This window comes from Chenopodium album, chromosome 18 (genome assembly GCF_948465745.1).
Source record: "Chenopodium album chromosome 18, dcCheAlbu1.1, whole genome shotgun sequence".
In the NCBI taxonomy this organism is placed as follows: Eukaryota; Viridiplantae; Streptophyta; class Magnoliopsida; order Caryophyllales; family Amaranthaceae; genus Chenopodium; species Chenopodium album.
In genome coordinates, this window is record NC_137851.1 from 44,862,288 (window position 1) to 44,886,248 (window position 23,961).

At 33.1% G+C, this 23,961-nt stretch overlaps 1 protein-coding gene and 1 pseudogene across 1 annotated transcript; one reads left to right on the forward strand and one right to left on the reverse strand.

Annotated features, from left to right (window-relative positions):
• Positions 1-1,279: 1,279 nt before the first annotated feature.
• On the forward strand, positions 1,280-8,120 carry LOC145590918 (11S globulin seed storage protein Ana o 2.0101-like; annotated as a pseudogene).
• Positions 8,121-9,404: 1,284 nt separating this feature from the next.
• Positions 9,405-11,171, reverse strand: LOC145592199 (uncharacterized). Its single transcript, XM_081648659.1, has 4 exons — positions 11,125-11,171; positions 10,140-10,569; positions 9,949-10,051; positions 9,405-9,832 (listed from the first exon to the last, which is right to left on the reverse strand). Exons 1-4 carry the CDS (start codon positions 11,169-11,171, stop codon positions 9,405-9,407), a joined length of 1,008 nt encoding a protein of 335 aa, XP_081504785.1.
• Between the last annotated feature and the right edge of the window lie 12,790 nt (positions 11,172-23,961).

A 23,961-nucleotide genomic window follows, 5' to 3' on the forward strand; every position in this document is an offset into this window, starting at 1 on the left:
GGAGTTATCATTATTTCACCTGAATCTACAATCAAGTGAAAGAATTGGAGTGAAAGCATGAAGAATTGTTTAGATTCAAGTTTAATAATTATTTCAACCATGTGAATTGGGAAAGCACGAAGAACGTGGTTGTACCAAGAATTGTTATTTGTTATCATTTCATGGTAGTCAAATCTTTCACATGAATCTGCAATCAAGTGAACAATATCTGACAATAAGTCAAAAATAATTACAGATTCACGATAAATAATTATATCAGTTTAGACTGGTGTTGATTGCAGAACAAATATTGACGTGGTGAATTACGGTGGCTGGAGGCGCTGGTTGTGATGGTGGCTGGAGGCGCAAATGGGGGTGCGAGATGTTGATTTGGTAGTTGGAATTGGTGGTTTGGTCAGGGGTTACCAGGTCGAAGGGGTTATTTGGTCATGGTTTACTTAAGCTGTCAAGGGAAACTAGGTCAGAGAGGTTACTTCTGGGGTTACTATTTCTTATCAGGGGTTTCTTGGTCAGGAGTTACTATTTTGGTCAGGGGTTACTAAGTCGGAGGGGTTACTTGGTCAGGGATTACTAGTTCGGTCAGGGATTACTTAATGGGTTACTAATTCGGTCAGAGGGGTTACCTAAGGGGTTATTAATTCAGTCAGGGGTTACTAGTCGAAGAGGTTACTTGGTTGAATGGGTTACTAGGTCAGAGGGTTATTTGATTAGGGGTTACTAGGTCAGAGGGGTCATTTAAAGAGTTATAAGGTTGATCATGGGTTACTAGGTCGAAAGATTACTAGGTCGGAGGGGTTATTAAGAGGATCAGAAGTTACTAGACCAATCAGAGGTTACTTGTGTGTTAGTTGGCCGCACCATATGACCAGCCACACACAAAACCTTGTGATTTCAATTTTGTCTAAAAATATCCTCGTATTAAATATTGAGAGCTTATCCAACTTTAATTCAAGCATCAAGATTATCCAGATTTGCTAAAAACATTACCCCAAGGCCAATATAGAATAATATTAAAAATCCTATTTCACGTGAATTTTCCCAAAAATAAATCATTAATGAAATACTCTAAAGCTAATTTATTACTTAATTAAAATTTTAAATTCTTATCCAAGTAATTATCCTAATCCTTATCATAATGTAATTGTTAGCCCATTTTAACCTATAAATACCCCCTCACGTTTTCTTCTTTTCTTACGTACCTATTCATTGACATATTTGTTCTCTAAGAAATTAAACCATTAAACTTTTTTTTCCTTTCTCTTTGTTAATCCAAAAAATAATGGAGCTTGATTTGTCACCAAAGTTGTCAAAGAAGATCTATGGAGGTGAAGGCGGTTCTTACCATTCATGGAATCCCTCAGAACTTCCCATGCTTAAGGAAGGTGACATTGGAGCCGCTAAGCTTTCTGTTAAATTGCATAAACTCACAACTTGACTTTTATTAATTGGGGTAATCCCCAATATATACAAGCTTATTCCTAGTATTACCTTAATTAGGTTACTAGAAATAAGGAAACAATATAAAAGATAGAAACAAATATATTCTACCAAAATATATCCTAATACCCCCCCTCAAGTTGGAGCACTAGGATGATAAGTGCCCAACTTGGACAAAATATTATCAAACTGGGTCTTCCCAAGAGCCTTTGTGAAAATGTCAGCCAATTGAGTAGTCGTAGGAACGTAGGAAGGAGAAATCAAGCCTTCTGTAATTGCATCTCGCACAAAATGACAATCGACTTCAATATGTTTGGTCCTTTCATGAAAGACCGGATTCTTTGCAATGTGCAAAGCAGATTGACTGTCACAGAATAACTTGATTGCCTTAGGGTGATGTACACCCAAGCTAAGCAACAAACCCTTAAGCCACTTTAGCTCACAAGTAACTGCCAACATAGATCTATACTCGGCATCACAAGAGGACGTCGCAACAGTTGGTTGCTTTTTAGTCTTCCAAGAGATAGGAGAACGACCTAAAAACACCAACCAACCTGTGATGGAGCGACGAGTTAGAGGACAAGCCGCCCAATCCGAATCACACCAACCTTCCAAGGTAAGGTCGCTAGTAGCACTCAACAAAATACCCTGACCCGGAGTACCTTTCAAATAACGAACAACCCGAATTACTGCTTCCCAATGCTCAATGCGCGGCTCTTTCATAAACTGAGACAAAATATGAACGGAGTATGCTAGATCAGGTCTAGTTACCCCTAGATAAATCAATCGACCAACTAACCGACGATACACCTCCGGATCCTCAAGAAAAGCACCTGTGGCACGGCCGAGCTTGTGATTTTGCTCCATGGGAAAACCACTCGGCTTTGCCCCTAACAAACCTGCTTCAGAAATAATATCCAACGTATATTTTCGTTGACATAAAAATAAACCTGAAGCACTACGAGCAACCTCGATGCCCAAAAAATATTTCAAAGGACCTAGATCCTTCATCTTGAAACAATCACTGAGATAAGCCTTGAAACCAACTAGTGCAGCGGAATGATTACCAGAAATAATAAGATCATCAACATACACTAAGACATTAATCTGAACTGTGCCTTTAGTGTACGTAAAAAGGGAATAATCAGAGTAAGACTGAACGAAACCATACCCTTTCAAAGCCGTAGTTAGCTTTGCAAACCAACACCTAGGTGCTTGCTTCAACCCGTACAAGGACTTGTCCAAGCGACATACTAATGTAGGATCCTCACTTTCAAACCCAGGAGGGAGTTTCATGTATAGCTCCTCATCAAGATCACCGTGCAAGAAAGCATTATGCACATCCATTTGATGAAGTTCCCAATTCTTTGATGCTGCAATCGCAAGAAAAGCCCGAACCGTTGTCATCTTAGCAACTGGAGCAAACGTTTCACCATAATCTATGCCTTCCTGCTGATGATTACCAAAAACAACCAAACGAGATTTAAGTCGTTCAATATCACCATTAGACAAATATTTTGTCTTAAACACCCATTGACTCCCTAGTGCACGTTTACCGGGGGGAAGGTGCACTAAGGTCCATGTACCGTTATCTTCCAAGGCCCTTATTTCTTCTTGCATAGATTTCCTCCAACCTTCATGTTTCATGGCCTCTTTAAAAGATTTCGGATAATGACCACCAACAATAGCTGCTAAAAACTTACAATAATTCACAGAAAACTTGTCACAATTTATATAATGTGCTAAAGGGTAAGGAGTACCTGAAGGAGTATTGGAGGACGGAGTGGAGGGAGACGGATTGTTAGCAAACACGGAGTGAGTCACAAAATCTCGATGGCGTACATTTGGAAACTTTTCTCGGAAACCACGCCCAAGGGCTCGGGAGCTGCTGCCCCTGCACCATCAGTGGCGTGACTGGAGGCTTGCTGCTGCACAGTAACAGTGCTGCCAGCAGTTTCCTCCGCAACCGGGCTGCGGTGTACGCCCTCTGGCCGCGGCCTGGCTGCGGAGTGGTCTGTCCCCCGTATGCTGGGCTGCTGTGCCGAGGCTTCCTCACCCGCAGCCCCCCCCCTGCGGGGCAGCAGCAGCAGGACTGCTCGCAGGGGCATGTTCACCCAAAATTCGAGTGTCATTTGACACATCTTCAACCACAAAACCATCACATTCCTCAAATTCAATAAAATCATTATGGACATCATAACCCGAATCAAACATGTGAGGCTCAATATTAACGTCTTCCGGAGTAGCAAACGGGAACACATCTTCAATGAACTTAACATCCCGTGACACAAAAAACACTTTAGATTCAAGGTCATATAAACGCCACCCTTTCTTCCCAAAAGGATAGCCAACAAAGACACACTTCCGACTTCTACTTGCAAACTTATCCCCATTAGTTTTCTGATTATGTGCGAAGCATAAACAACCGAAAGTACGAATGGCATCAAACAAAGGGGGTTTATCAAAGAGGATTTCAAAAGGGGTTTTATTTTGTAGCAACGGAGTTGGAGTACGGTTAATAAGGTGAGCCGCGGCAAGAACACACTCTCCCCAAAAGTAAATGGGTAATTTGGCCTGGAATCTCAAAGCTCTCCCAACTGACAAAATATGTTTATGTTTGCGCTCTACCCTCCCGTTTTGTTGCGGTGTACCCACACAAGAGGTTTGGAAAATAATACCCGTAGCATCAAAAAAATCACGCAAGCAATTAAACTCCGTACCATTATCACTTTGCACAATTTTTATGGTTTGTGAAAATTGTCTTTCCACCATAGCAACAAACATCAAAAACATACGAAAAACCTCCGTTTTATCATTCATTAAATAAATCCAAACGGCTCTAGAATAATCATCCACTATAGTCAAAAAATAACGAGCACCGCATGACGAAACATGTCTATACGGACCCCACAAATCACAATGAATTTTTTCAAAAATTCTAGATGCTTTATTATCACTCAAGGAAAAACTATCTCTAGGATGCTTAGCACGCATACATACTTCACATCCTTTATCTAAACAAGCTTTATTACTAACTGTAGGAAGTAACTTAACTACTTTCTCGGAAGGATGACCCATGCGACGATGCCATAACTCCAACTCTGAATTTGCAGCAAGAGCACTCACATGATGTACCAAATCCGTTTTGCTAAAGTAAAACAATCCGTCCCTCCTAGTTCCCGTTCCAATCAGCTCCTTCGTTTGGTCCTGAATAGCACAAATATAAGAGTTAAATTGGACAGTACAATTAAGGTCATCACTGAGTTGCGAAACAGAAATCAAATTACAACTCAAATTAGGGACATAGAGTACTCCGGTGAGAGTAATCTTGTCCGATAAACAAACAGAGCCAATAAGAGATGCTGAAACCGTATCTCCATTGGGTAAACCAACCGGACATTCAAAGCTTTTTATATCGAAAAGCCAATGTTTTTCTCCGGTGACATGATGCGTAGCTCCTGTGTCAATAATCCAAGAGGTATCATCAAACTTACCACTCAAACGATTATCGGAAAGTGTAGCATTACCCATCAAACCCGTAATCGCCTTCCATTGCTCACTAGTAAACACTTGAGTCGAAGAAGAAGAATTAGAAGCACTTATAGAACCCGGACCCGAGCCTAGAACACCTGCTGAGGTAGCGTTGGCCCGAACCTGACCTCTACCACGGCCCACCCCCTCTGGCCAGCCATGAAGGTCATAACATCGGTTTTCCTCATGACCCTTTTTCTTACAGTGAGCACATGTTTTATCGGCCCAGCACTTACTTGCATCATGGCCTATTTTCTTGCACCTGTCGCACACCAGTGGCCTGTCAGACCCACCACGGCCTCGACCAGCAGCTGCTCGAACCGCAAAACCAACCGCCGAGGACGATGGTGGTTCTTCCTTGGAGCGAGAAATACCACGGACTCGCTCATCTTGTGAAATCTGCTGAAACGCTCTGTTCAGCGTGGGCAGAGGTTCTTGAGACAACAAGGTGGAACGAAGGGGAGCATAATACTCCGAGCACAACCCCAACAGAAACTACTGAAGACGATCAGCATCCCTCCTATCGGCATGTTGTTTGCCAATATTGCAAGTGCATTTTCCACATTTACAAGCAATCAAAGGTTCATGTTTGTCGAGTTCATCCCACAAAACAGAGAGTTTACTAAAATAAACGGCCACCGGCATACTTTTTGGTTGTTCACAAGCATTAATTTCAGATTTAATTTGTTGAATTCTAGGTCCATTAACAAGGCAAAAACGTTCATGTAAGTCATCCCACAACCGTTTAGCATTATCATAGTGAGAAAGCATCGACTTTACCTCTGGGTCAATGGTATTCATTAACCAAGAAACAAGCATACATTGAATAGTGATCCAGTCATCCTTCGTACAGGGAGGAACATACGTGGGAATACTACCATCCAAGAAACCATATTTGCGGCGAGACGACAGAGCAATTCGGATTGCGTGAGCCCAGTCATTGAAATTATCGAGTTTTAAACGTTGAGAAGTGATAAAATCACCCGGCCGATCTTGCGGTCCAAGGTAGAACGGAGAATTTACTTCAATTTTGGGTGGTGGAGGTGGTGGTGTATCCCCCATTGTTCACGGTGAGAAGAGAAACAGGAAGATAAGAGGGAAAAAAAAAATAAAAAAAAAATTGAATCTTTAGGGTTCTAGCTCCGATACCATGTTAAATTGCATAAACTCACAACTTGACTTTTATTAATTGGGGTAATCCCCAATATATACAAGCTTATTCCTAGTATTACCTTAATTAGGTTACTAGAAATAAGGAAACAATATAAAAGATAGAAACAAATATATTCTACCAAAATATATCCTAATACTTTCTCTTAACAAACTTGGTTTCGCGCTTCCTCGTTACTCCGATTCCTCTAAGGTTGCTTATGTTCTTCAAGGTATAATAAATCTTTTCTTGAAATACCCTAAATTTATTGATTTTTTTTTCTAAGATGATTAATGTTTAAAAAATTATGACGTATTAGTATATCATATTGATTAAGTTGTTTGAATTATTAATAATAATTTATTAGTTTTTGAATAATTATATACATTACTCGTATAAATTGATTAACTCAACTTGGTTTATTTATTTATTTAATTTTTGTTTATTAGTACAACTAAAATCGTTTCTTTGTAACTATTATTATGATTGCATAATATGATCGAGTGTATGTAACACAATGCTCTATAAACCGTAGAGACTTACTGTATCATTATTTTTTGAATTGTTACCTATATTAGTACTCTTATGACTGAGTGTAACACATAAATTATACAGTATTAAATTGTATGTAAATATTATGCAGACGTATTAGAATTTGTGATAATTGTTTTAATTTAGAAATATTGTTAATTGTTTGCGTTACACGGTCAAGAAAAGTCAATTCAAGACTCGTTTTTGGGATCCAAAATTTAACATATAATGTGATGGATAGTTTGATTTTTTAACGTGAGCCTTTGATGATTGATATTTTTGATAATAATGAGTCAATTATGTTGTTCTTACACGCCTTTTTGTTCCTATTTTTTTTTTTCATAAGCTTCATTAGTATGATTTATGTAACATTCATTAACATATGATTTTTTGTTACATTAGGTGAAGGAATTGCTGGAATTGTACTCCCTGAAAGAGAGGAGAAGGTGATTGCAATCAAGAAGGGAGATGCAATTGCTCTGCCTTTCGGCGTTGTCACATGGTGGTACAACAAACAGGACACTGAACTAACGGTCCTGTTCTTAGGTGAAACCTCCAAGGCTCACAAGCGTGGTGAGTTCACTGATTTCTTCCTCACCGGAGCCAATGGAATCTTCACCGGATTCACAACCGAGTTTGTAGGGAGGGCATGGGACTTACCCGAAGATGTAGTCAAGACCCTAGTCAATAACCAACACTCTAATGGCATAGTCAAGCTAGATGAATCCCACAATATGCCCGAACCAAAGAAGGAACACCGCGATGGAATGGTACTGAACTGCGAGGATGGACCCTTGGATGTGGACATCAAGGGTGGGGGTAGAGTAGTAGTGCTCAACACTAAGAACTTGCCTTTGGTGGGTGAGGTAGGCCTTGGGGCTGACCTTGTTAGGCTCAATGGGAAAGCTATGTGCTCGCCCGGGTTCTCTTGTGACTCTGCCCTTCAAGTGACCTAAATTGTTAGAGGGAGTGGCCGAGTTCAAGTCGTTGGGGTTGATGGTAAGAGGGTGTTAGAAACAACGGTCAAGGCCGGAAATTTGTTCATTGTGCCAAGGTTCTTTGTGGTTTCAAAGATTGCTGATGATGAAGGTTTAGAGTGGTTTTCTATCTATCATTAGTACTCCAAAGTAAGTACCTTCTTTGCCTTAGTATATTTTGATATGTTTCATATGAACTGTATTTGAACGCTACATTAGGAATTTTCCTTGTGAAGATGATTTTCTAATGTTTATTTTTCTTACCTTGTAAAAAAAGTAATACTCGTTAATGTAACATGAAATTCTAATACGCAACTTAATTTTTTTTTTGTGGTGGTTGCAGTCCTATTTTTACACACTTGGCGGGGAAGACTTCGGTGTGGAAGGCATTGTCACCACAAGTGCTAGAAGCAGCCTTTAAGGTGCCTACTGAAATCGAGCAGCAGTTTCGATCAAAGAGGACTTCTGATGAGATCTTCTTTCCTCCAAATTAAGAAGATGAAATATTGCTTACAAGAATTTTACTAATATTGTTTTAGACAATTAAGAATAAGTGATTCTTTTCCCATACTAGGGTACTCTGTACTTTAGATATTGTATTCGATAATTTTATTTCATTTATATTATGGAGATTCAACGTTGTGTTTTTGTAGAATATACTTCCTTTTTATTTTTAAATCTTGGCTTTCCGGCTTTCCCTTTTGTCCTACCAATATGATCGACAATTACTTCCGTTCTAAGTATTGAGCTACTTTTATGGGTTTTAAAAATGATTTATACTAGCTATTTTTTTTTTTGGTTCATAGGAAGTATGAGGTAATAGTTACTTATTGAGTTTAACCTTTTGTCCCAAGAAGGTATGAAGTAATCTAATACTTACATTGAATAGTTATTGAGTTTATTCTTTGAGTATCAATATATTTTTAAAAAATTGAACTTGTGATTTTCACTTATATACTTTTTTTTTTACATATTGATAATGTGGTTGATGATTGACTTAGACGGTTAAATAGTCTTTTTTGTTTGTTAAAGGTGACGTGGCGTCATAAGATGTTGAGAAGTTGACGTGGCGTAATTAAAAAGGACTTACGTGGCACTTCAACGTTCTTATCGTCTTTTAATATATAGTATAGATTAGTACAAAGTGAGTTTAGTGTTTTAACTTGCAACTTAATTATTTTAATCAATAGTTGCCTTCTTGGTGAGTGGAATGAGCTTGTATCTAAGGGACTTGAATTAATATGCAACACTTTTAAAATGCTGGAATGAATTGTTGCATATTTTACCCACTAGATGCAAGTCATGCAACACTTATAATCAAACATTGCATTATATATAAGTAAATATACAACATTTTAACTTCTAGTGTTGCTATTGAATCAAATTGAACACATGCAACTTTAAATTATAGGTATTGCCTCAAAACTATTGCATAAGCTAGTTTTGTATTAGTGGCCGGCTTGGGGGTTCTTCTATGAAATCTAGATCAAGGTTGTAGGATTTTTAATCTCGAGAACCTATTTTGCAATTTCAATTAACTGAACAAACAATAGGTTCAAATTTTAGTTTCAATAATCACACACTTTTATTGATTAAAATACTTATTTGATAGGCATACATCCCATAAATAAAGATATAGTAATTAAAAGTCGGATCTTTGATTCCTTTAAAACCGCATCAACAACATACATACATAAATGAAACAGTGTCACATCTCAGAGCAACAACTCCTTATTAAGCTTTCTCAAAGAGTAAATAAAATGCAGATCGATCGACAATCACAGAGGTTCATATACAGTTTCATAGATGAAGCCATAGGACTCAACACCCCTACAAATACCATCGTCGAACTTAGTTGTAACCCTATCCCCATTAGCACGTACATCTGTCTGAATGTAAGAAAAGGGAATATCATACATGGCTTCTGTCCCGAGCACCCTTATAGTTACCTTTGTCATAGGAGGTATAGGGACTTTGTATTCAGCTTTGACATCCTTGGAGAAATCGTTAGATTGTCCGAACTGTATTGCTTTTGACATTTCAGTCCCTATTTCAATTTTTCCTCCAGCGATAATGGGGATTCCGGTTGTGACTTTTGCCTTGACACCTACTGTCAAGGAAGTAGTATTACTCCATGTACTAACCCGAGTTTTACTAAAACTCACCCCTTTCACAATCTCATGTGCCACGGTTGTTCTGTTGGGAACTGTAACATTAGGGGTCTGTTGTTATAAATCCTACCATCCTCAAGCCGAAATTGGACTTCAATGTTCCTTGAGATCACTGGTTCACTTACTATTAATCGCGCTTCAAGTTTCATACTCGTTGCTGCAGCATTCAGACAACGTGTCTTGCCTTCTGTAGTAAGGCTTTTGCAGAATCTTTTGTTGCCTCCGTTACGTAGAGCAATGACATTGTCATCGACCTTAAACACCTCAAATAATGTGTCAGGATTATTAGAACTAGTATCATAAGTGTCAGCCCAGATCCAATTAGGACTACGTCTCCAATACTTTCCAAAGAAGAGAGACTTTACGCGAATCTCTCCAGTACGTCTCAGTGACAAAGATCTCGTAGTGGCTTGCTGTATCCATATCATCCGCCCCAGAAAACTCGTTGTACTCGTGACGTTGAACCCATCTACCACGCAAGTAACGCTCATTCACGAAGCCTTTGAACGTCACGAGTTTAGGCAGTATCACTACAGATGCTAAATCAACTGGCGTAAATATATCTTTACTGCCAGTACAATTTGTTTCTTTAACTCTCAAAAACAATTGGCCACCTATACTACTAACTTGTACATCGGTGTTTGACCCAACATGATATAATGAAACTTTTTGGCCATAAAATTTGAGTCTAAACAACGTACAATTCCATGCTGACTTATCTTTCACTGGTTCATCGGTTGTCGCTGCAATATAACCACTACTTTGGGATTCGCTGCATACATAAGATCGATTAAATTTACAACGCTGCTAGATTATTAATTACAATGATTTTACTATAGTTTTCTTTGAATTATAATTATAAATCCTTAACACAGTTGCCAAACATTGCACACATATTCAGTATTCACACACACACACACACACACACACACATATATATATATAAACAGTCAATAGATGTATTTAGTTAAATACTCCGTATTAATAAATCATACTCCGTAGTAGTTTTAAAAAGTTGATATATGAAACTTATATTAATACTTATTTTGTACTTAACAATATATTTTCCATTTCATTTCATAATGTTAGTCCCATATAAAATTAATCATATAAAATAAGAAAAAAAGAATATTTGGAATTTAACGTTAAAAAAAAAATTATAATTAGTTTATCTTAGTTAAGTTTTTTGATTTTTTTTTTAAAGCATAAATTATAATGTATAATTCAAGGTAGATATTTCTTAGTGAGTCATGTTATCAATCCAAAATCAATTAATTCCAAAAAAAATTAAGTTTAAAATGGAGGAAGTCTTACAAGACCTACAAACCTCTTGTTAAAATCTGTTCTAAGAGCCACAAATGGAGGCAAACTCATCTTGGTTTAATATTTTCTCTGTTTCTAGACTTCTTTTGTGAGTTCGTCTTTTTTTTTTTTTTTTTTTTTTTAGAAATGAAAAGCTTTTTTATTTTTTAAATTGTTTACTATAAAAGGTTCACCCCTTAATAAAAAATCATTTTATGATATATACTAAAAATGTGTAAATCGCTTTTGTTTTTAATGTATAATTCAAATCATAAGACCCTCTCCAATAGTGAGATTTGAGTGAGTATTTTTAGGAGAGAGAGAGTATTTTTTTGTAATGTATACCAATAAGTTGATATCTAAACTTAGCAACTCCAAAAGAAAGTTGCTAAATTTAGATACTTAACTTTGAGTCTCATTTGACAAAAAGTGTGGGCTCTTGTCAATATTCTAATATATTTTGTAATTTATTTAATTTTTACTTTTTTTATTTGTTTTTTAATCTTATAATATTTGATATTAAAAAAGAAATGAATTTGTTGGGCCATAAATTGAAAGTGACATTTGTATATTTTAAGAAAGTCTCACCATTGGAAAATTAGACTTTACATGAGTTGCTAAATTGAGAAGTGGGTATGGCATCACCATTGGAGGTAAAAAAACAACTTATTTTGTATTTCAATACTAAAAGTTAAGTCTCACCATTGGAGATGGTCTAATGCCTGGGTGGTTTGTGAGTTGGTGGCCACTATAAGAAGACTCCCTTAAAGAAGGAAAAAAAAAAAAATTCCCTAATCCTCACTTTTCTCTTCCATTCCCTTTCATCCACCTCTAATTTTTAAACCAACAAACCTAAAAATTCTCTCACCATTCTCTGAGGCACATCAAAATCAGCAAGACAAAATATGAGAAAAAATTTCTAAGGAGATTTTTTTCGCAAAATCTCTAGAATTTTTGGAGGAATTTCTTTGGTAGGGTGTTATTTCACCCCAAAAAAATTATTTCTAGAAGAGAATTTCATCTTTGTTGTAAGTGGTCTAAGAGCAGTAACACCAATGAATAAATTCTGTTCTAGAAATTTTTTTTTTTTTTTTTGGTGATTACCCCACCAAAGAAAATCCCCCCAAAAAATATAGAGATTCTCACTTTCTCTCGTGGCACACAATAGTTCGGACTTCAGAGTGCATGATTACTCTTTCTGTAGTGATAGTCCTATGGGCTATGGATGAGATGACTTCTAGGGGTGAGCATGAGACGGCACCCGTATCATTAGTACTAACGGTTTGGATGACTGTTAACCAATTCACATAAGTTGGTGGGAAAACTTAGTGATTTCCATTTTCAGTTCTCTACTTTGCATTTAGATGCCAAGCCTTCGAGTCAATCGTTTTGTCCTCAACGACCTATTTCTCATCCACGGTTTAGGAAAATGAGTTTTTTGGTGGATCAACCTAGACTATCTACAGGTTGTCGAGCGGTTTGTGTGGGTGCAAAGCGTGATCACGGGCCTAGTGTGGATGCAGGATTTCGAGTACTCCAACTTGACTTGAATAAAGTTTGCTCGCAAATGTCTCTTTGGGATTTTTGCGTAGTGTAAATTGTTGGTAGTCTTTGTTTTCTGTATTTCTTAATACTAATATGTACTATTTGCCCCAAAAAAAAATTCTATAGGTTTAAGATTCAACTACAAAAATTAAATAGAATAATGATATTGAAAACATTTTAAAAAATAGTTACAACCCGTTTAGTCTCTCTCTTTAGTTTATCTCTCCTCTTCTGGAAATGAGGAGATGGAGGGATGGTTAGTCCATGTCCCTCCATCTCCCCCATGTGACGGTGTTTGATTCCTCATAGCCTCCCTTTTCTTTGATAAGTTGGGGCCCCTATCCCATAGTTTATAGTTAATATATATATATATATATATATATATATATATATATATATATATATATATATATATATATATATATATATATATATATATATATATATATATATATATCTTCTCTTTTTCCTCCTATTTCGTACGATGATACTTCACTGATCTACTAGGTTTAATAAAAATGTCTTACTCATCTCAGCAAAAGAAAGTGTGTTATTTTTTAATACATATATTCTCCCCTTAATTTTTAATGCATCACTTGAGATTTTGCACTATTCATATGTTACCTTTGACTTAATTTTTTTACTACTATATAATTTATTAACATGATTAGAGGGTGTTAAATACCACCATCATTTCAAGCAAATTTGACGTCCGATTGTCAGGTTGCTTGAAATGATGGCGGTGGCGATAAATTTGGATGGTGGTATTTAACATTTCACTTCTAATATTGTAAGATTTTTACAATGCCTAGCTACTTTAATAATATATACTTCATCTGTTCTTTTAATATTCCACCACTTATCTTGTAAGGATATTTCAAAATATTGCACCATTTTCATTTTAGGACAAAAAATATTGTTGTTCACATTGCAAATGCCCAACATGCCCTTAACTTTTCACAATTAGGCCCTGTTCACTTAATGTATGATCTGCACACCAGGGTGCACCATGCGCATGGTGCACCCGGTTAAACAAAAAAAGGCAAAAAGAACATTCAGATGTTTGAAAAAGAACATTCAGGTGTTTGAAAAAGAGCATGCATTATTAAAGAACATAAAAGACATTACAAAAAGAACGTGATAAAAACTTTATTAGAATTTCATGAAGAATTGCACATTAACGGAAAAAATCTTTACCAAAGATATCATTTCCCCCAAAAAAAATTTGTCTCCAAAAATTCAATTTTCCATAATAATTTTAGTTTTCTTTCTCTGAAATTATTTTCAACTAAAAATAATTTAAGATTTCATTTTCAAATTAATTTAAAATTCAAAAATAACATATGTTAAAAGAACATAAGTTATAATATAAAGAACATATAATTCATAACCAAAGAACACACTGATGAAATTCAAAGAACATACGATAATAAATAAAATAAAAATAGAATTTATGCGTCACTCATCACCTCAAAGAACATATGAGCCAAATTCAAAGAACATACGAGCCAAATTCAAATAACATAATTTGTATTATTGAAACCCAAAAAACATGTTGAATCAACATATATATTATGGTATGTTCTTTGTATAGCATAAAAGAACATATTATGTATGTTCTTAAAATAAATATGTTCTTTATCAAACAACAATATGTTCTTTCCGCCTTCTGGGTGTACTGTCCTATTTTCACTATTTATTTCACCTTAAAAAAATAGTATTCGGTAAAAATAATTTCAGTTCAGTAAAAATAATTTCAATTCAGTAAAAAATCAATAACTTTAAAGAACGAATATAATAGAAATTCAATAAAAATAATTTCAGTTTAGTAAAATTAATTTCAGTTCAATGAATATGATTTCAATTCAGCAAAAATAATTTGAGTTCAATAAAAATAAGGTGAAGTGAATAGTGCCTTATTCTTTAGTTTATGTTTACATCACATGAAAACATTTGTATTTTTACCTTTTTCTCTCTTCCTTTTTTCCACTACCACAATTATTGTGCCCAAACTTGTATGGTGCAATAATAATAATAAATTTTTAAAAAAAAGTATATATATATATATATATATATATATATATATATATATATATATATATATATATATATATATATATATATATATATATATATATATATATATATATATATATATATATATATATATATAGGAGGGATCCGGTAAGAACCCACCTCTATATAAGAACCCAACCTTATATAAGAACCAATGTCAACCGTAGGATTAGATTGAGATTAGCGGTCACGATTAAAACAAATTAAAAATCAAAATTTATCTTCCTACAGTAAAAATAAAAAGCAACCCTTACTTTCTCTCTCTTCATGTTCATGAATTTCTCTCTCCTCAAACTCTCAAAAATCTCCATAGAATTTTTGAAGAATTTTCAAATCAGGTATTTTTTTTCAATTTTGTTCAAATTTGATGACATTCGCATGATGTTCAAGTAGAATTTGCGATTTTTCGATTTTATTTTTGCAATTTTTGTATGTGATTTGATTTATGCGATTTTTGCCATTTGATTTCTGCGACTTTATTCACTTTTTTGCACAATTTCATGAATATTATTCATGATAATGGATAAACAAATCTGCATCGAACAATTTTAGTTGATTTTTCGCAAAAATAAAACCCTAGATTTTGAAATAAATGATTCAAAGTGAATTACGAATGATAATTGGCGAAGAACAACACAATCCTACAAAAATAAGTTCCCATATGCAAAGGTAAGTAATAATCTATTAATTTCGACAAATTTCATGTATATTTCTGCTTATTTTAGGGCATTTATTTACAATTTTTTTTTTTTTTTTTTTTTTGTATTTCGAATTCAAGGTGTGAAGAAGAAAATGATGAAGTTTCTAGAACTAATAAACCTACTACTATAATTTTGTATAAGTGGAGTACATATTAGAATCTGCTAATGTGGAAGCTAAGAATTTTGACGAATTTAAATTATTAGTAATGACATAATCTTGACCATTGGCTTTTAAATCATTACTTTGAGTAGTATTGTAGACACCCATTTGTGTCTCCCCAAAACCAAACCCAGTGATGAATGCCTTGCACGTTGTGTTATTATCGAATTAGGTGAAAGTGATTTGAAAGCCAAGTGTTGCGGTTTAGTTTTAATTAAATTCTTTTCTCTCTGTTTTTGAAAATGACTTTATTTATTTGAAAACGTCCAATTCAGTTTATTTTGGTCCATGATAAGGGTCCAATAATGGTGTAGATGGATGGGGCTTGAAAAGACCTTTCCAACGATATATTATAAGCCCAATTCCGATGAATAATGAGGAAGTTATGACCAAAATACTAAACTAGGCCCAAACCGGATTTTACCTACGACCCAATGATCATGAGGAGGGTCCAAAGGTTTAATCCTATTCCTAAACTAATTAGGATTGATTAGAATCTTCTATGAGTTTCTAAAATATCTTAATTATCCTTTTTTGAAAAGATAAGATCATGGAATTTGATTTGAATATAAACTTTCCTTTTTTAAAAACTTTCCTAATTCTATTCGAATTTAAACATGTTCAAAGATAGTAAGATATTATTTTCGTGCCTCATATATTTTATCCAAATTTTATATGGTTGGATAGATCTTGAAATTATCTTTCCAATGATATATTATAATAATAAATCCGAGCTATAACGAAAAAGATATTAAAGATATACGAAACTCTATCCAAAACTGACACCCTTTCACTATTTCGTCCATATCTTTTTATCTATAAATTATTTTTATCTGATTCTAATTTCATTAGAAAGTAGACTTCAAGAGCTTTCCAACGACATATTATATGACTTATTTGGACTTCTAGATCAAAAGATATGATAAAAACAAAATCCGCAAAAACTGTCTCTGTCACCAAACGACAGATTTGTCGCCTAGCGACAGACTCTGTCGCCTGGCGACAGGATAAATTTCTGGCGACAAGGTCGGTTTGATTAGCGACAGAGTGGAGTTTTATTCCTTATCAAATTCTATGTTTTTCCGGACTATTTTTCTTATAAATAGGGTTCGAATTCCTGTTTTCACAATCATCAACTCTTTCTCAATTCTATCTATTCCCTCTCAAGAATTACTTAATTCTTTTCTTTCTCTCTCTTTCTAAACAACCTTTTTTCAAATACAATATTCCGCATTCACAAGATCTTGAATCTCTTAGCCAAGTTCGAAGTTGCCTTCGCCCTAGACGTGAAAGGTTGATAATTTCTGAGGGTTTGGTCCAAATCTAGTCAAAACTTTATTTAATTTGATTTCAATTTAATTCTTTAATTATTCTTTATTATTTTCATTGAAGTTTACTAACTTGTGTATTTTGTTATTAGAAAGAGGTACGAGGCTTCAAAGTATGTAATCTTATTACTCTCTTTCAATGTAGAAAGCATGCTTATTATTGTTTTATGATTCCTAGTATCATGTTAGGATGTTATTTAATGCTTTCTAGTGTCATGTTTAGGGTGCCTTTATTCTTTCTAATATCATGTTAGTACCATGTTAGGTTTAAAGCTTTGATCTTTATTGTTTAGTGACATGCTAGGGTTTGTTATTAACCTTGTTAGTATCATGCCTAGGATCTTGCTATTATTATTAAGCTTTATTATGCCTTATCATGTTATTATCATCGTTATTATTATTTATTGATTATTATTTATTTTTTATCGTTATTGCTTGATCACACCTTTTATGATTGTTAAAGGGAATTTGTACTTGAAATCACGCTTAATAAGATAATTATTAATTTGGTTTAGGCTAATGTGATTTTAAGTCAAGTGATCTCCAATAATAGTATTATTTGTGCATTAATATTCAACCAACATAGATTAAACAGGGTAGGATTAATATAATGTTTGTATGTTATTCGAAAAGCGCACATGAATACGAGCAGAACAAAGTAGAGGCCTATTTTATAGGGCGGGTCCTTTCTTTTGTAGATTGGATTCGTACCCTCATCCCCGGACCCTATTTGGTTCAAGACCTTATGGAGTAGTTGACGGTCCTTTGGATTGTCTTTTGGGTTTACAAGTTCCTAAAACTTGTTGGCGACTCTTTTTGCTCTTTTTCTTTCCCTTTGGAACGCCACCGTACTTTAGTGTATGATCACAGTGGGGTTCAAGTTTGGGGTTATCATAATGCTTGAAATATTCCCTACAAGTATGTATTATGCTTATGTTCTATCTTTATATGTATTATGTTCTAAAGATTCATTTACACTTATGTTCTAAATTTAGGTGTATTATGCTTATGTTCTAAATTTGTTTGTGAAGTTTTTGCTATAGCACAGTCGGTATAATGAGGGTGGAAATGTGTTGTACATGTGGGTGGTTCAGGTTGTTCTATTTGGATTGTGCAAGGATTGTTGTGTGATTGAGGAGTCATAGTTGTGTTGTGTATATGTAGGGGCTTGCAAGGGAGTTTGGTTAAGTAAGGGTCGAGTGTATTCATGAGCTATACGTATAGTGTAGATGTTGTGGCTATTGATCGAATTGGGTTATTTTGGAATGTGTATGAGGCTGCAAGAAGTTTGCTCTGATGTGGCTGCACTTTGAGCAGCGAGTGCAGGTGCTATATAGGAGGGTTGTAGAGTGTTAAATGGGTGTGTTAAGTGCAAAACAAGTAGCTAGTTGTTGGGGCTGTTTGAGTTGCCTAATTTGTGGAGTTGTGCTGCATACATAAAACAATTGACTGAATAATAAGATATGATACATTGATTTATATCAACCACAAGGAAAAGAACAAGTAAAAGTTAAGAAAAAAAAAATTAGAACATAGAATAAAATTTAGAACATATAGGTTTAGAACATAGGTAGAAAATTTTTAGAACATGTAGGTATAGAACATGGGTAGAAAAAATTTAGAACATAGGTAGAAAAAATTTAGAACGTATAGGTTTAGAACATGGGTAGAAAAAATTTAGAACATAGGGGAAAATTTTAGAACATATAGGTTTAGAACATAGGCAAAAAAAATTTAGAAAATAGGGGAAAATTTTAGAACATATAGGTTTAGAACATAAGGCAAATTTTAGAACATAAGTAGAAGATTTTAGAGCATATGTTTACTTGTGTCCGTATGTTAAAACCTATTAGCTCAAAGGTAGAGCACTATGCAAAATGCATAGAAGATGTAGGTTCGATTCCTACATAGGTTATCTCTAAAAATATCTATCTAACAAAAAATAAGAGGAAACCAAATTATCTTAAAAATAAACTATAATAACTTGATAGGTAAAATATAAATTTAACTATTGCTATATTTTACAAACTAAAATTGGCTTATGTTTTTTTCAAACTAATGTAAAATTATATTTTCAGCTTATATTCTAAATTTTTTCCTAAGTTATGAATTATTTTTTCAACTTATGTTCTAATTATTTTTCTTATTTTCTAAATTTTTGTTAGCTTATGTTCTAAATTTTGCTATGAAATGTTCTAATTTTTTTTTTTTTTTCTAAATTTTTTCTACTTATGTTCTAAAAAATGTTCTATGTTCTAAATTTTCTTTCTAAGCTCTAATTTTTTTTATACCTTTTTTTTTTTAATGACAGATTCTTATACTCTAAATTTTTTCTACCTATGTTCTAAAATTTTCTTTACATATGATCTACTTAATAGTAAGAAAAAAAAGGGAAACAAATTAGCACTAAGTTATACAAGAGAAAAATTAGCTTGAAATGATTAATGACTATGGAAACTTTGTTACAATTTAATTCTACGTACTCATACAAACTCTTGCATCCACATTACACAAATGAGCCTACGTGGGATTCGAACCCACATCTTTTGTGCATTTGCACAATGCTCTATCTATTGAGCTAGTAGACTAATGTATATTAAATTCATTATAAGTAACAAACATAATCGACACATCACAAAAAGAATAGGCCAGGGTGGTTCATTTTTCAATTGAGGAATTTAACAGAGTAAACAAACCTGGCAACAACACTAATAAGTAAATACAAAACAAAACTTCTATATGAGTACAATTCAAAAGCCTACAAAATCTATATCCTTGCAACAAATTTAGTGGCAAACATATTATTATCATCTTTTTCATGTAAATAAATACTAGAAATTTCTAATTTAATACTACATTTCTTGGAAAGCACAAGTAGAAGCCACCTTAAGTGGCTATAGCGTTTATTGATGGCACTCTTGTTGTTCTTCTCCAACTGTCACGGCCAGTGACATAACCAAATGTAATATAAGTTTTTGCACTCAAATATACATGACATAACATGACTAAGAATTTGTAGTATGAGTTGTTTGTTATCTCCATACCCCTTATATGAGCAATATTCGACTCCGGGGTCTCTATAAATTCGATTTAAGCCCCCACCATAATGCTACATTGCTACCCACTCCAATCCTAAGCACAAGCTGCATAACTCCTAATCCCATACCCATCTCACCAAGCATACCAGTGTCTAGTTTAGAACATAGGAAAGTAATTTAGAACATAGGCAAAAAAATTTAGAGCATAGGGTGAAAAAATTTAGAACGTAGGTTAAAATTTAGAACATAGATAGTTTAAATTTAGAACACATGGAAAAAAATTTAGAACATATATAGAAAAAATTAAGAACATTGAAAATAAATTTAGAACATAGAGAAAATTTTTGAACATAGGAAATATATTTAGAACATAGACAATAATATGTAGAATATAGGAAAATAATTTAGAACATAGTAAAAATTTTAGAACACATGCAAAAGAAAATTTAAAACATAGGAAAAAAATTTAGAACATAGGTAGAAGAAAATTTAGAACATAGGTAAATTTAGAACATAGGCTAAATAATTAAAACATAGAAGAAAATTGAAGGCACATGTTTAGAACATAGGAAAAAAATTTAAAGCACATGTTTAGAACATAGGAAAACATTTAGAACATAGACAAAAATATAATTTAGAACATAAGAAGAAAATGTAGAGCACATGTTTAGAACATAGGAAGAAATTTAGAACATAGGGGGAAAAAAATTAAAACATAGACAAAAGAATTTAGAACATAGGTAAAAAGAATATTTAGAACATAGAAAAAAAAAACTTTAGAACATAGGTAGAAAAAATTTAGAACATAGGAAAATAAAACTTTAGAACATAAGTAGACTAAATTTAGAACATAGGAAAATAAAACTTTAGAACATAAGTAGACTAAATTTAGAACATAAATAGACTAAATTTAGAACATAGGAGTAAGAAAAAAAAAATTTAGAACATAGAAAAAGAATATTCTGTTTATGTTCTAAAGTACGTAGTATGATTATGCAAATCATTTTTATATTATCGTTCATGGTTTAGAACAAATTCAGTATATTTTAGAACATATGCTAAACCTATTAGCTCAATTGGCAGAGCACTATGCAAATGCATAGAAGATGTAGGTTCGATTCCTACATAGATTAACTCTATAAATAATTTCAAAAAGAAAATTAAATAAGCACTAAGTTATATTTTGTACAAGAATAAATTGGTTGAAATGATAAACGAATATGGAAACTTTGTTACAACTTAACTCACATACAACCTCTTATCTTGACACTATGAAAAGGAACCTACGTGGGATTCGAACCCACATCTTTTGTGCATTTGCACAATGCTCTACCCGTTGAGCTAGTAGGCTAATGTATATAAATCATTCAAACCAAAAAAATTACTAAAAAGATAGACATTAAGTTTGCTTATATTGTTATTAGTAGTCCTTTAGTGCACATTTTCAACAATCAACTTTTTATGCATAATATGCATGTTCCTATTATCCTTTTGAAATTTTGCACAACTTGGAGTATATAAACAATGATTATGTTCTTCTTTGAAATGACTAACAACATACTTTCCGGCATCATATCTCATACATATGTGAGCATTGCATCCTACACGAGTGACTAAACGTTTCCTAGTAATACGAACTTTTCCTTCTTCATCAATGGTTTGTTGAGCAATAGATTTTTTTTTTTGCCCTGAAACCTTCCTTATTGCAAACTCCATATTGAAAAGCAATTATAGCTTTGTTATTCTTCTTCCTTGTAGTAGTAGATTTCCTAGAAGTAAACCCAGCGGCATTTTCATATGCTTTGTAAAAACTAAGACCCTCTTCAGGATCTTTGAATATCATCCCCAGATGGGGTTTTAACTCCTCAGGAACACTTGGAATCCATTCCTTCGTGGTACCACAAGGGCTAAATGATCCAACAACCTCAGGAGTACGATAAATAACACCAACTGCATTAGAACATAAAAAGTAAAATTTAAAACTAGAAGGTAAACTTTAGAACATACAATAAAAGTCATAGAATATGTAGAAAATATTATAACATAAAAATAAAGTTTAAAACATAAAGAGAAAGATACGTAGAAAACTTTAGAACATACAAAAAAAAAGTTTAAAACATTAAGGATAAACTTTACAACATAGTGAATTACTTTATAACATACATAATAAAATTTAGAACATAATAAAGTGAAAAAATTTAGAACATAATGAATTACTTTAGAACATAACCAGGAAAAATTTAGAACATTAAAACAACTTTTGAACATAATCAACATATTCACAAAATTACTTTAGAACATGTAAGTAAGTAAATTTTAGAACATGTAAATAAAGTTTAGAACATGTAAGTAAATTGAAATTAAAGCATTAAAACAATTAAACTTAGCTGAATACCTTAGAACATACCAAATCACGGACATACTTATAACATATTGCTTTAGAACATAGTGAATTACTTTATAACATACATAATAAATTTAGAATAAAGTGGAAAATTTTAGAACATAGTGGATTACTATAGAACATAACCATAGATAATTTAGAACATTAAAACAACTTTTGAACATAATCAACAAATTCACAAAATTACTTTAGAACATGCAAGTAAGTAAAGTTTAGAACATCTAAGTAAATTGAAATTAAAGTATCAAAACAATTAAAATTACCTGAATGAGTAACAGAGGAAGAAGGAGAATTATGTTCAACATCATCAAAATCCATGAATATGAAAAAACCTAATTATCAAAAACACAAATTGAAGCAAAAAATGCAATCTGAAATTAAAATTCAAGCAAATAGAAAAACTCAAGCAAAAAAAAAAGTCGAAAAAGAATTTGGAAAAAAAAAATTGAAAACGAAAAACAAAAATTGGGAAAAAATTCGAAAAAAACCGAAAAATCTGGAAATACAAACTGAAAAAATTTGGAAAAATCAAAAAACATGAAAATAATAAAATCTGGAAATCGAAAAAAAAAACTGGAAAAAAATCGAAAAAAATTTGGGAAAAATTTTTGGACAAAAAATGAAAATTTAAACAAACAAATTTAAACATCAAACATTAAAAAACAGCACAATCACAAAAACAAGCAAAATCGCAAAAAAAAAAAAAAAAAAAAAAAAAAAAAAAAAAAAAAAAAAAAAACAATAAAATCGGAAAAAAAATGTAAAAAAATCGAAATACAAAACACAAAAAAATCGAATGAAAAATCAAAACAAAAAATCTGGAAATACATCAAAGCAATCAAGTAATAAAATTAAATCAGAATTTTTAAACAAGTAATAAACTTACCCAAATTATTTTCGTTGATGTATAGTTGGTGAGAGAGAGAAAGTGTTGAGGAGAGAGAGAGAGTGTGCTGAGGAGAGAGAGAGTGATGTGCTAAGGAGAGAGAAATTGGAAAAAATTAGGGTATTTTGTTAAAAGTGTAAAAAAAATGTAAAGAATTACATAAATGCTATTACTAAAGGAGTATTTTAGATGGTTAGATCAAAACCAATGAATGGTTAGGATGGGTTCTTATATAAGATTGGGTTCTTATATAGAGGAGGGTTCTTACATGAGCCTTCATATATATATATATATATATATATATATATATATATATATATATATATATATATATATATATATAGGAAGGCTCATATAAGAACCCTCCTTTATATAAGAACCCATTATATATAAGAACCATTTTCAGCCATTGGATCAATTAAGATCTAACGCTCTATATTTACCCGAATCAAAATAATGACGCTATTGTAAATTAATGAACTTTTTATTGTATAATAGAAATTTTAGAAAAAATTGTCTGGTCTTTCACTCTCTAAAAACTGGTGCAGCATTTTTCTCTCTCTAAGTTCTCTCCCCAAATTCACAACTCTCGGTTGGATTCATTCAAAACTTTCAAAGCAAGACTCATCAAATTATTCATTCAAATTTGCTTGGAACTCACGTATTTTGTGCGATTTCTTCATTAATTCAAGTTTTCATCAATATTTTTGCGATATTTGGGTAC